Genomic DNA, 14,565 nt, shown 5'->3' with positions numbered 1-14,565 from the left:
AGGCCTTCTTCCTCACGGCTGCTAGCTGGAGTCTGGACAACTGAGATCTGAACATATGCGTCCGCTCTGCCAACCCTCTGGTGGTTCCCCTTGGTCCACCAGACAAACATCAGCTCCCGAGCATGTTCTACAGGGACTTCTTATGATGTGGTCCCTGCCCAGCTCTCTAACTTTTATCCTAAGTTATTCTTCTAAGAACAGTTTATGTCACAATTTAAACGCTGGCCTATGTGCTATTACCTCAAGTAGGCCTTGTTATTTTTAACTCCCATATCTTTGGTCCTATGCCAGTTCTGCCTAGAAGAGTAGCCCTACCCTTCTTTGCCTGGTTTGTCCCTTATTTACCTTTTAAGACTCAGCACAAATGCTTTCTCCCCCTCAGAGAGTTAGCTCTTTAACCTAGCTTTAGGTCAACTCTGCTTTGCACCTCTGGTATAGTATTCATGTCACTTTTATGCATCTTCTATCTTCCCTATTAGACAACCCCACAAATTCATCAAATTTCTTAAGCACCTTCTATGAAGGAGGCACTGAGCTTGACGCAAAGAAAAGTATGATACGGCCTTTGCCTTTAAGGAGCTCATAGATTTCTGGAAATGACAGATTAGTAAACCAATAATAATAGAAAACTATAAGTAGAGTCATGTCTTAAAGGACAACTAAAATTATCCAGGTGGTAAAGAACTCTCTGAGCAGAGAAAGAAACACATCCAAAGGCACAGAGGAGTAGAATAACATAAGCCATGGGGAAGTTGTGGGTAAGGCAATCTAGCCTTAGTGGCAAGTACATGTGTGGGACTGGAAGGGCTGACCATGAAAGATGCGATGTGCCCAGAAAACTACCTGAATGAGGTCCCCAAGGCTATGGAGAACCACTGAAGGATTCTGGCCGGAGAGCAACATGGTCCTTTTTACAGAGTAGAGTATCACTCTCACGGACGTGAGGAAAAAAAATGGATTTTTGCATGAAAGGTAGGTGTCAAGATGCGTTAGTCACCGGTGCCTGGACCAACATTTATTCCTTTGGCAAATGCATGCTGCATATGCACCATATGTCAGGCTGTGCTCTAAAAGAAAGCTAATTCTTCTGATTTAGGAGCCTGCAAATTTTATATATGGGGTAAATGGGGAGGGTGACAAAATGGACTAGTCAAGGCTATGAAAACATTTAAGCCCGTATTGAGAAAGTGTCAACTTACCAATTTTCCAGTAACGCTCTGACCACCTTCATTCAGCCAGAACCCAGGGACCATGGCTGAGAAATAAGGGCCCCAGACACCTGGTACAAAAATTGGGTCTTTGCTGATCTGAAAAGAAAGAGGCAAAGTATGTGAAAATAATTGACGCTCAGGGCTAGAAGAAGCCTTATCCTCCTCCCATCTGATGTTTCTGTGACCATGTGATTCAACTTCTTATTAAATACCTTCTTTGGTAAGAAAGTCATTCCTTCCAAAGGAAAGGCACGGCTTCATCTTTGGATGAAGGTCTTCCTGTTACATTCATTTAAGATGTCAGAGAAGCAAAAGATCATTTTGGAAAGAAACTGGTAGGACATTTCCTTGCTGGCTTCCTCTCTGTGGTAGACTGATTGCAAAAATGTCCCCCATTCTCTACCCCTCCCTGTGTCCATTTCCTCTGCAATGTGACTTTACAACTTCTCTCACTGACAGGTGGAGTCCCCACCCATGGAATCTAGGTCAGCCTGGTGACTTGTCCTGGCCAACACAATGAGACGGAAGTCATACCACCAGTCTTCTAGGCTTAGGTCTCAAGAGGACTGTGTGCTTCTACTCTCCCTCTTGGTTCTCAACCTCTGCAAAGAGAAGAGCCCAGACTAACCTGCTGGATGGAAGGACATGCAACAGAACTGAGGCAACCCAAACGTAGCAGGTGTATCTCAGATATAAGAGACAGCCCAAACAAGATCAGTAGATCACCCTAGTCAACCAGCACTAACAAGCCCAGATCACCACAATCACCCAGCTAGCTGATAGACTTGTGAACAAAAACACATGTCTTGTATGTCACTAACATTTTGTGTTTGTCACCTAGCATTTCTGTGGTAATAGGTAAGTGACACATTTCCTTCCTTCTCCAACTACTTACTAGTCAACTAATAGCATGCCATCTCCCCCTCTTGGGTGCTGGGGACAAAGAGATGAATCACACAGAGTTCTTATCTTCAGGAATCTACCAATCTAGAGGGGAGTTCCACAGGTAAATAGACAAACAGGATGCAGTGTGGTCCACGGGATGGTAAAGGCAATACATAGAATGTTATGGAGGGACAGAGCAGGCCAGGAGTGAATGGTCTTAGGGAATAGGACATAGCTCAGATGAGCAGGACTGAAGCAGGCATTCTAGGTCAAGGGAAGGGCTTGAACAAAGCCATGTAGGTGAGGGAGAGGTGTTCTTAGGACTCAAGACACTGCAACAGTGTGTTTGTAGCAGACCCCAGAAGTCCTTTCAGGTATTAGGAGAATACATCAAGACATGAACCTGGACAGACAAGGACGGACCACATGTTCACTCATTTGGAATGGTGCGTGTTTCTCATCCATCTAGCAGGGACGCATGTTGAAGTCATATTTCTGGTTGTGGAGAAGTGTAGGGGAGGGTGGGGAGGGAAAGGGAGGGAGGCATGTCAGATCTACTCCCACATGTCTTCTGGATAGGCAGCAAATCCATTCATTCATTTATCCTACAAATATTTATTCAGCCCTTATTATGTGCTTGGTGCTATGTCTCATCCTGGGGATACAGAAATGAACTGAATATTCATGATTTCTGCCCTCATGAAATTTTTAGTCCAGCATTTTAGCACACGGACAAACATTATTTAATTGTCTTGACCCCAACCGTTCCAGTTGCCGTTTCACTAAACTAGTGAGTCCTCAAATCAGGATTTCCGAAGTTCCAACAGGAAGGAGGTGAGGCAAGGTAAGGACACTACAAAACACTGTCAACTCTAAATTGTGTGAAATCAAGATAATTTATAAAAAGGGACATTTAACACCTAAAAAAGAAAGAATAATGTCAGGGGAAAAAGACAGACTTTTGCAAGAAAAGTCAGTTTGGCTTACATTGACATACTTCTTTCCTTACTGTTATAACAGATGTTTCCTGAACTCCCACTGTGATCCAAGTCTGTGCCAGGCACTGGCAATGAATGTTAAACAAAACAGCACAGCCCCTGCCCTCAGACAGATTACAGCGACCAATCATTCAAGTTTGGCCAGGAATCTCTTGGTTTAGTACCGAAGGCCTTGCGTCCTAGAAAACCCTTCCGTCCTAGGCAAAAGAGATAAATCATTGGGCAGCCTCAGAAAGATATTAATCAGACCATCACACGATGTGCAATTATAAAGTGTGATATGTAAATGAATGAAAATCAAAAGGTCTGATAAGAGCAAATAAGTGAGGTACCTAATCCAGTCTATGGGTCAGGGAAGGCTTTCTTAGGAGGTAACATCAGAATTACGAAGTAAAACATATATAGAAGTTATTTAGTAGGTGTGAAGGTATGTGTGTGAGTAGGAGTGTGCGTATGTGAGCTTTTGTGTATGTGTGTACGATACAGAGAGTGTTCCAGCCGGAAGGAACACACACTATACGATCTTCATTTTTGTCACTTGGTCTTTGCCCGTGAACATTTATCACGTGCCGGGCCTAGAAACTACTCCCTAAACTGCATCCCAGAGTGGCTTTGGGGTGAATAAGATAGCTCATGTTCACAACCATTAAGAACCCAGTGTTTGACAGGTAGATGGATAACCACCAAAGTCAAATCATCTCTTTTCCTGCCCGGCACCCCTTCCCTTCCAAGACTCTTAGCCCCATTTGATAGATAAGTCTCAGAGAGGCTGCATAAGATATCCACAGTCACTCAGTTAGTAACTGCCCAAGGTGGGATTTGAACCCAGGCAGATGCCGGCCTCAAACCAGATGGCAGGCTTTATTTGTAACTTATAGTACATACTCTGCTTTGGAAGGTTATGCATCACACCCCACCTCCACCCTGTCTCAAAATTTAAACCTGCTCCTGAGTCAGCCATAGCAGAGCTCCATTGGAAGAGTGTGGTTCTGCGGCTCTGAAATGTCAGGTGAAGGCTTTGCCTGGCTCTGCCCACGTATAAAGCTTTGAGCCGACTCCTGCTCACGCTCACTCGTTTGAAATGGCAAATGCTTCTCATCAGACATCTGAGTGAAGCGAGGAAACCAAGACAGAAATATGTTCCCCAGAGCATTTCCAATCACTTCCAAGCCCTGTGCTCTTGGAGAAAACAAGTAATAGTTTGTTTTGAGAGAGAGAGAGAACGCGCATTTGTATATGTCTGTGTGCTTTAATCCTTTGCAATGAACCTAAATATTTAAAAATATTTTTGTGAAAGCTCTTAACCCATGCTGTGGGCTATCCTGGAGGCTGCTCTGTTACCCAAAGGAGGGAGTTCATTTTACTCCACTGGTAACAACTGTCTGTGCAGGACGCTGACTTCCTAGTAATCGTGGTGTTGTTGGCAACAACAACAGCTAAGATGGACTGGCTACTTACCAAAGGCCTTACTCCAAGCATATTATAGGAATTAAATCACTTAACCCTCATGAAAACCCTAAGGGAAGATTCCATCATTATTCCTATTGTCTAGATGTGTAAACTAAGGCTGAGAGAGTTCAATTGCGTGTCCAAGGTTATAAAAACTGCCAAGCAGTCAGGCACCACACTCTACAGGTTCCATAGTTGTCTCTGCCAAAGTGTTGTCTTAGTTTTAGGCTACCTTTGCTTCTTGGAATCCTTCTTTGCCTCTCGAAGGCAGAGAGCAAGGGCCATCAGAGTCAATACAGACTCATTCAAATGGAACAAACCTTTTGGTTTTGCTGACAAATAAGTTAGGGAATCTGCATTTCCAAAAGCTATTGATAAATTTTCTCCAATACACTTGTGAAGAGGAGAACATGTGGGTTGAGTCAAATACCGATCTTCATTTTCCTCCCAACTGCCATATTCCAGCCAGGTGATCTTACACAAGGACATAAATGGACCTCAGCCTCAATTCAAAAATGGAAGGATCAGGGTGCCTCGGTGGCTCAGTCGATTAAGCTTCTGACTCTTGATTTCGGCTCAGATCTTGTGGTTTGGGAGTCTAAGCCCCGTGCTGTCAGCACAGAGCCTGCTTAAGATTCTCCCCCTCTCTCTGCCTCTTTCTTTCTCGCTCTCAAAAATAAACATTTAACAAAATGGGAGGATTAAGGGGCACCTGGCTGGTTCAGTCAGTGGAGCGTGTGACTCTTGATCTCAGGGTCATCAGTTTGGGCCCCATGTTGGATAACAGAGATTACTTAAAAGAAAAGAGAAAAAGAAGATATATGGTTATACAAAAATGGGAGTATCGATGTGAATGTTGAAAGACTTCTGTGAAGATGAAATAAGTTATCACCTACCAAGACCTTATTATATGTTAAATACCAAATAGACATTAGTTGTCCTTGAAACCAAGTTTGTATGAGAGAACAGTCAGGTGACAGAGTTGAATGATCACAACCAAAAGTAATTATGATCATGTAAGAAGGTCTCTAGATTTGTCCATGGCCTGATTTAGCCAATATTGTTAACACTGAAGTAGAAAGTGATACAGAAGTAAAGCTTATCATGTTTTCAGATGGTGTTAACTTGGGAGAATTGCTTAGAATGGGGCATGTCCAAATCAAGATTCAAGATTACTTCAAAGAGCTAGAACATTAAGCAAAATACAAGAAACCAGTTATCATTTATTTAATTGTATAAATATTTGCACTTAGAAGGTACTGGAAATATTCTCATATTCTTTTTAATGGGTGATGGCATATGAGTATTCCATGTGGTATTGTTTAAACAGTATACAGACCCTTGCTATATTCTTAAATTGTGTGTGCTATCAATAAAGTTAAAGAAGCCCACAATGAGACAAAACATTTGGTTGCACACCATACGCCAGGCACTGAGATCGGCATTGAGGCTATTAAAGTAACAAAGTAAAATGGTAATAACACGAATAATTAATAATAAGGCGTGGCCCCTTTCCTCAAAGAGCTCCTAGTCTGACCAGGCAGACAAGAGGCAGAAATTCAGAAATCACAACAAATCATGCTAAGCCCCACAGTAAGAGAGGGAAGGAGGGGTAGGAACCCAAGCTGTAGTCTTTCCATAGGTGGCCACACGGAGCGAGGCCTTGAAGGAGTAAGTGTTTCCCTAAGTAAAGAAGGAGGGCATGCCAAGCAGAAAGGACTGTGTGGGCTAGGGGCACACTCATGAAGCTGTACAAGCATTCTGGTTTTCATGAGGGCTTAACATTCTGAATTTTACTTGAAATAAAAGGTCATAAAGTTTGAAGGACAGGTATATTTCTGCATTTATATGTCCTAATGCTTGTGAAAAATTCAATTTTGAAAAAGCTGTGGCTTTTTAAAAGGATAAAAGCCTCAAACAACCCTCTAAGTCAAGCAACGAGAGTAAGAAATAATGCAGAAATAAGGATATTAATAAGAAATACTAAAATGGCAATCGCTAACAGTTACTGTGGGCTTCACAAGATGCCAAATACTCTTCTAGGCTCTTTATAGAGGTTCTATCACATAATACTTGTGACATCCCAATGAGATAGGTCCTATTATACTTACCCCACAAACGAGGAAATCTAAGGTGAAGGAAATCAGATAGAGAGTATATAAAAGGGTAACTTTGGATCCAAACAAGATCCAAGCTATGGACTACCAACTTCTTTTCCTCTGCCGACTTTATTTTCCTCGTCTATAAAGTAGTTAGATTGGACTAGAATATTTAATATCTCCTTTGTCTTTGAGATTATCTAAGATTCCAAGAAGCGGAGTCATTCTTCTCCAGCGGGCCAATCAGAATTCTCCAGCAAGCTCTTTCAACACAGACTCTGCTCTGTGGCTCAGAGGATCAAACTGGGTGGTCTCGAGGGGCTTCTCTTAACTACCGACTTTGCTTTGCCACCTCTGTGACCCGTGGCCAGGATTATAAGGGGCATTTGTTGACTGTCAACTTCATGGGTTGTATATAATGGCTACCATCTATAATTATAATCTCTTATATTTGCTGAGCACATATTCAGCAAGTATTTATTGGATACACACTGAATTCAAACTATTGTTTCCAACACGAATAGATACGGAAAGATGGGCATCAGAGCCTCTTGAGGTTTGCAATCTAGGAGGAGCCAGAGCACAGGATGGGCTGGGTGTCAGTCAGGTATCAAGTGATTTGTAAGTTTCTATTTGTATTCAGTCTTGCAATGACCCTGATAGTATACGGAGTCAAATATGCACAGCCCATTTTATAGCTGAAGACAAAGGCATGCAGAGGGTAGGCAAACTACCCAGGATCACAAGGATCTGAAATGGTGCAGCAGGGATTAGAAGCCTCTCTCCATTTGTTCCTGCCTCTTTTCATGTCTGTGCCCAAGCTGGCTCCGTTAGTGGATGCCACTGGCTGAGTTTCATCTAAGGCCGCGCTGCTGTCAGCTGAGTTTCCCTTCGGTGCTAAAGCCCGAGCGCCTGCTCACACCTCTTTCTGGGAGAGATGACTGGGCTCAGAGCAGGGAGCTACTGCAGCAATTTCCGTTCCGCCTTGCCCCCACCCCATCATCCCCGAGGTTGGCCTAAACCTCTGGCAGGGGCAGCAGGCAGGCTCCAGGCGCCAGTGGTCCTGAGAGGGAACAGGAGGTTTTATTTTGAGTGCCTCCAGCCAGGTTGGGAATTTTAGAGGGTAGCCGCAGGCATGTGTGGGACTGAGTATTTCCGTGGTGGCTCATCTCTCCCTCCAAATGGACTGTGCTATCGTCTTACTAGAAAAAAAAAAAAAATTATACACATTCCAGCCAACTCCCAGCTCACTACACAGTGCAAAAAAGAGCAGAGAGAAGTTGGTTTTTGAATAGGGCTCTTAGCATTGACCTCTATTTTTGCACTTCTCAGATGAAACTGTAGTGAGTTACTTGCTTCTCCTATGAAATAGTGAGGAACCACATCTTCTCTCAAAAGGCAGTGAACACGGTTTAGTAAGGTCAGCAGAGACCTTGGAGTCAGACAAACCTCAGTTTCAATTGCGGTTGGGTTGTTTATTAGCCATGTTCCTTTAAATCTCTCTGGGACTCAGTTTCTTCATCTATAAATGGGGATAATCTCACCTCCCACAGAGTTTTGTGTGAGTCCTAAGTGGTATAATGTGTTTAAAAATCTTAGGACGTGATATCCCCTCAAGAAATGTGAAATAACAGATGGTTTAATTCCACTCCTTTTTGGGACAGTGGGAAGATCTGGAATACAAAGTCCTGGGTTGGAGTCTAGGCTTTGCCCCTTCTTAGTGCTGTCCCTTTGGAAGGTTCTCCTTGCTCTTCCTTCCTGGATTTACTCCTCTTTGCTTGTCTCACTTGGCACATCTCACGGGGGCAGCCCATCCATGCCCACATGTGCACTGACAACTTTTGTGCTGTTGAGTCCCAAATTTTCATCCCAAACTCAGGCCCTATTATAAACATCCTTTAGAAGTTCCCCGTGACATAGGAGAGCTTTCTGACCTGGCTTTTATCTACAAGTCTGGTCTAATCACACATGGTACATTTCCTCATCCTTTGCCCCATTATTTTTACTCCAACGAGCCCATCACAGCCCAGAAATCCCCACGTACACCACCTTCTTTCTCATCTGTATGTCTTCATAATTTCTCTTCTCTCTAAAAGGCATTTCTTCTGACTTCCCCCTAACCCTTCCATGTCCTTTTATAGAACTTAGCTCAATATCATCTGCTCTGGGAAGCTTCCCTAAACTCTGACTGGGTTATTAGCTGCTTCTTTCGGCATCTTCCTTAACCTTCTGTCCTTCTATACTGTAGATTATTTTGACATATATGTCTAAGTGTGTATACCTACATCTGTAAGTCATATGTAATTGGATTACATAATTAAGTAATGCATACTTAATATGCTATGTGCATATAATATGCTTTGTAAACCAAACCATACAATTGCAGCACACGGCTAAAGTTGTTAACAATGTCGCAGATATTCACAGCTGTAATTCACCTGTAAGCGACACAAAGTTAACAAAGCTTCAGGCTTGCCAAATCTCCCTTTGCTATATTTGGAGGTTTCTGAAAGGTTAAGAGTCCTCCAGTATAGAGCATGCCCTTCCTAGAAATCCAATCCCTTTATTTCAGCTTGAGCAAAACAAGAACACATGAAACCTGTCTACAGATACCTCCTGGGGCTTAGCAGTTGAGCAGGCGGGGAGGGCACTGAATGGGTTTGTCACCCAACCAAACAGTCCCCAAATCTGGGATGGAGGGAGGCAGCCAAATGTTGCTTGCAATGTCCTGAGTTATTTGCAAAGTATTTTGGACTCCTTAAACCCTGAATTCCTTATTCTTCATCATTCTGAAACCCATATGTGATCACAAGAGAAATTTAATCCATATGTTTCTCATTCACATACACTTAAAACACACCCAAAGTTGCTTTGCAAGAGACTGAATGACCAAGAAAACTTTGAGGCAGTCCTAAAATTTCCCCCAATTTTCTCTCCCTTGCAGACAAGAAGCCACACTTGGCCTCCTCTCTACAGATGCTTGACTGGCTCCAGTGAGCTCAGACTGGCTCTCAGCTTTGAAAGTTCCAAGAGCTGTATGACCCCAAAGATATAAAATCATAGTTTGCGTCTTTTCACAGCCTAAACAATCCGCAGTGGGTAAACAGTTATCGGTCTCTTCTGTGGATCCTGTGAGTAAGGGAGGAGGGGCTGGTGATGTGAGTGGGGGAAGGGGAGGCAGCTAATGAGAGAGGGCGCCCTTTCTGCGTGGTGGTCACCAGATGTTCCAAGGTCACATGGTGAGCTGGACCCTCCGAGTCAGAACCCTATCTTCTACTTCTGTCACATCCCCAGGAGTGAGCAGAGGACTAACTGAGTGCTTCTCCAATATGACCCAGCCGATGCCTCCCTTTGATTCTAAACTAGCTGTTTAGGAAAAGCAGCTCTCCCTTACAGAGTTCAGTAAAAAAAATTGCCTCAGGCAGCCTTACAGCCGAGGCCGGTCAGCAGGTGCACACGAGCGTGACACAGCCTTTTCTCTGTAACAAGCACACGGCACCCCAACGCACAGTCTCGGTCGGGTACCCTCTGACTTCCGACTGCTAAGTTGTGGGCACTTTCTCTTCCTGCCCCGCTCCTGCTCAGCTTCTGAGTTGCCCTTGTTACGACTTTTGCTTTGATACCAGTGTCTAGTCTCACATGTTGTCTCATATGACCCCGGGTGTAGAGATTGTCTGGTGTGGCTCTGAATGTTTAGTCCTAACTTGTTGTATGACTTTGGTCCTTGGGGTGTTCCTCTGGAAAGTGGGGCAAACAGGACCTCTTTTATAGACCCGTAAAACTAAATGTGGCACAATCTATTATAGGCCCTGGTACAGTGCCTGGTACATTCAGTGACCCAGGGAAATGGAGCCTGTATTAATATCATCACCTCCACACTGGCCAAGGTGTACTTCTTATTTATGGAGTGGATTACATGCAGGCATTTAACTTTAAAAAGCAAGATCTGACACCATCTTGACTGGAAATCTAAAGTAGGGTACAGGGTTTGCATGGGCTGTAGAGAAGAAGCAAGATAGGAATCGACACGATCACTCAGGTGCATTAATTTCTACTGGCAAGATCTGTCACTGGGCGTAAGTACAACTGAGAGGTACCTGTTAACAGGGTAAGGTGTAAAGGCAAAGAGAATCCTGGCTGAATTATAGCAGGGCCTCTTTTGAAAAAAGTCAGCATTTCTGGGCAGATGCATCAATCATTGCCTTTTGGAAGCACTCCCCGAAAGAACCCACTCCTGCTTCTCAGGTTCAGCTCAGGGAATTTGGGACCTGGGACGTGTCCACACAAGTCTGGACCTGAAGAATCCCGATCTTCAGAACTGTCTCTCCAGTTTTGGCCTAAGAGAAGATGAGAAGGCTAAAGTGGCTGGGCAAAGAGAACTAAAGACTCTGGGACACTTGGGTGGTTCCGTGACTGAGGGACCGCCCACGTGTCATAAACTGACAAATGTTTATCGAGTGTTAGGGTGAAGGAGTTCATCCCTTAAATCTGCTCTGTAATGAAGGAGACTGCGAGAGCATTAAAAAGTCATGATGGTCAGACAGCAGGAGGTCAGGAGAAAGATGGAGAGACAGGGTAGGAACCCCACATTGTTTGGCCACCGAATATGTTACCAGAGGCAGCACACAAGCGACACAGGTACCAGCATGTCCATGTCAGACAGCAATAAGGGCCCGTCTTCTGCCATGTCTGGGCCATGCCTCTGAATCCTACACAGGCCAGCACACCAGGGAGTCACCGCCATCAGCTGGAGAGATGTCTATGCGAAGCTTCTGTCGTCCCCACATGGGGCAGTTTTACATCCACTCCCCCACCTGCGATGCTGGGCAAGGCTGTGTCACCTGGTTTCGATGGTCAAGGGAAATGAGCTTCAAGGATGTTAATTCAAGTTTCCAGGCTCACAAAGAGGGGCAGAACCAGCTTTTAGACTCAAATCTGACTCAAGAGTCCACAAGCTTCTTGAGACACCTTTTTATAGAAAAAAGGCTGTACACAGGAGAGACAAGGACCCAGCAGGCAGACAGAGTCAGCCCAGCTCCCTTTGTGCCCTGAATGGAGTATGTCCCTTGGAAAGTCAGTAGACAAGATGGGATTTTCCTTTGTCAAAGAGGGGGAGGGGGGAGGGAGGGAGGGAGGGAGGGGGAGAGAGAGAGAGAGAGAGAAAGAGAGAGAGAGAGAAAGAGAGAGAGAGAGAGAGAGAGAGGGGGGAATCATATATTCCCATGCTATCTTTTCCCTTTTCTCCATATTCAACAGCAGTTTTTTGAGAATGCTAAGTGACTCTCAGATTTAAAAAAAAAAAGGGGGGGGGGACTTAAAAATTGCTTCCCTATTTGAGTGAGTTTTTTTGGAAGAGAAATAGTCCACAGAGGTAAGGAGACCAGAGGAAGAAAGGGCACTCAGAGGGAAAGCTGATCTGGAGGGTTTGCCCTCTGCCTGTACTCTATAAAAGACCATGCTAATAAGTAAGATATGTAAACACTGTAGGACAATCAGAAACAAATGAAATGAGGGCTTGAGAGTAACAGTGTTCAGCTGTGGCCAAAGGCCAGGAGGCAGCTTTTGTTATGAATAGATCATCTGCATGTGAAACAGACCTGATTTTAACCCTTGGCGGAGGCTATCCAGTGTAGAAGAATGTATAGGGCCCATCTGGATTTCCTTAGACAAAAGAAAAACAGGGGATAACAGGGAAGAGAGGGGGAGAAACAGCTATCTGTGAAATAATATGACATGATGTAGGGCAGAGTTACAGTTCTGTGAGAGTGGTTTAAATAGTTTCTGTGTTATTAATCGGTAACAATTGGGCTCGCAAAGTAACAAATGAATGACAGTTACAATGGCTTTTTTTAAAGAAGTTATTACAGGTGAATGGAGGCAGGGAAGAGAGGGAAGGCCACTAACATTTGCCAAGCACCTACTAGGTGCTGGTTGTTTGATACACATTCTCCTGCATGATCTTCATGATAATCCTGCCACTTCCTTCAGGTTACTCTGAAGATGAAGATGAAGATACTCTGACTCACAAAAGTCCCGAGCCTTGTTTACAGTCATATAGATGCTCCAGGTGGCAGAATGGGGATTTGATTTGATCTGGTACGGTCTGGTTGGGAAGAAGGCTATGCTCTTCTCCTTATACCAGGCTGCCTCCTGGCTACCGGAAGAACAACAAAAGTCCAAAGAACGTAAGGGGCCAGTGGAACCAGCCCTTGCCCTTTCCCTTCCCGGACATTTGAGCTCTTGCTGTGGGTTTACAGAGAAGGGTCAGGGCAGTGCCTGAGAGTGCTCTCAAGGAGCAAACCAAAGCCGGTTTCTGGAGATCAGTGTGCTTCCCTACGGTCCTGCCTTCCTCCCTTCTCCCCACTCATCATGCAGCAATCAGAGACAAGATTAAATGAAACTGGTCACCAACGCCAGCCTGGCTTCCAGGATGTGTGAATTCCGGCAGAACTCTCTGTGTGATGGTGTAGACTGTGATACCCTGTGTGTGTGGTGTAGACGTATTCGCCATTGGCCTAGCAATTTGAGAATTTGGCTCTCACCTGAGGGACAGATGTCAGAGTGAGGAGTAAGAGCTATTTTTCCACTTCACTGGCCTGCGCTCTCAAGGTGGTGACTGAGCACTCAGCCATGGTAGGAGGGAATGTCCCTGTGCAGCTGCCTCTGGGTGGGTACAGAGAAGGGTGCGGGGGTTAGAGAGGCCGGGGGGCCGGGGAGACTACTTCCTCCAGGCTGACTGGTGCCGTGCAGAGGGGCGTTTTGGTTTAGCCAAGTCAGGAATCACAACTCCATGATCAAGCTATGAGGCCCTGGCAAATGCTGGTTTCCTCCAGCGTAAAAGACACAAGAATATTCATCTTCCAGGATGTTCAGAAAGATTAGAAGCAATGCAAAGAAAGCCCTGACGTGCTGCCTGCACACAGTAAATAATCAACAATTAAGAGCTGCACTCTCGTTTTCTTAAAGCCAGGAAATGTTTCCTCTGTATTTTTCTGAGTTCAGAGTACAGACCGGTCTGCTTAATCCTGGTAAGGTACAAACAACAGCAGTGCCAGCAGAGGGTGGGAATAGCTGGAGATACAGTGAGTTTTAAGTGGAAGAAATCTGGGTCTCATTTTTCATGCCAGACCAGGAGGACTGTTTGGATCTCAGTGTGGGTTCCTAGTGGGTTCATGGTAAAAAAGTCATCTAATGTTTAGACTTGAGGCATTTCTGTTAGTCGAGGCTCTGCACTCACCTGTCAAGAGTTTATAGGCTAGCTGCCTTGTAGGGTTGTGGGGCTATTAACCGACATCATGCATGCAAGCACCTGGTGTGGTTTCCCACACACAGTAGGTGCCTAACATGGGTAATGAGAGGGGGACCCAGGAAGCATCTGGGGACTGGTGGGCATCAAGATTCTGGAAAAGAGAGACACTTCACACATTTCTTCAACAAACATTTAACTGAGCACCTACTATGGGGTCAGGTTGTAGGGAAACAGATGAAAAAGATACTGTCATTGTCCTAGGTTTTCAATGTAGTTAGGATGTATGAGAGCTAATCTAAGAATAGCAAGAAACTCTGATAAGCATGTCAATAAAGGCATAGGTTCTTAGTACAACAATGGCGTGAAGAGAGTATTATGGTTTGGCTGCAAGGCAGAATTTACAGTAATAATAACCAAAATCCCACAAATGTGGAATTGCCATATACGAGGAGCAAAGGACTATGTTAAGTGGCTTTATGTGCATTATCTCACTTAATAATTACCGCAGGCCTGTAAAGACAGGTATCAGTATTCCCATTTTACAGATGCAGGAACTGAGGCTTAGAGGAGTTATAGAACTTGCTCAAGGTAAGGCTTCCAGGAACAGGAGATAAGAAAAAAAAAAATCAAACCTATGAGTGGGAGGACAGGCAGAGGTTAGATCATGAAGGCTC

At 44.5% G+C, this 14,565-nt stretch overlaps 1 protein-coding gene across 16 annotated transcripts in view; it reads right to left on the bottom strand.

Annotated features, from left to right (window-relative positions):
* Positions 1 to 14,565, bottom strand: part of FGGY (FGGY carbohydrate kinase domain containing) — a 447,559-nt gene that overhangs the window by 169,536 nt on the left and 263,458 nt on the right. For all 16 annotated transcript variants that reach the window (XR_008294918.1, XR_008294919.1, XM_015072330.3 and 13 more), the window contains one exon: positions 1,200 to 1,307. Coding sequence is in view for 14 of the 16 variants with exons in the window: in XM_015072330.3 (XP_014927816.1) it covers positions 1,200 to 1,307 (108 nt within the window). In the remaining 2 variants the exon portion in view is untranslated. The remainder of the gene's footprint in view (positions 1 to 1,199; positions 1,308 to 14,565) is intronic.

The sequence above is a fragment of the Acinonyx jubatus genome, chromosome C1, assembly GCF_027475565.1.
Source record: "Acinonyx jubatus isolate Ajub_Pintada_27869175 chromosome C1, VMU_Ajub_asm_v1.0, whole genome shotgun sequence".
Lineage (NCBI taxonomy): Eukaryota > Metazoa > Chordata > Mammalia > Carnivora > Felidae > Acinonyx > Acinonyx jubatus.
Note: the sequence above shows the minus strand (reverse complement) of the source record. Positions and strands in the feature narration are given on the sequence as shown.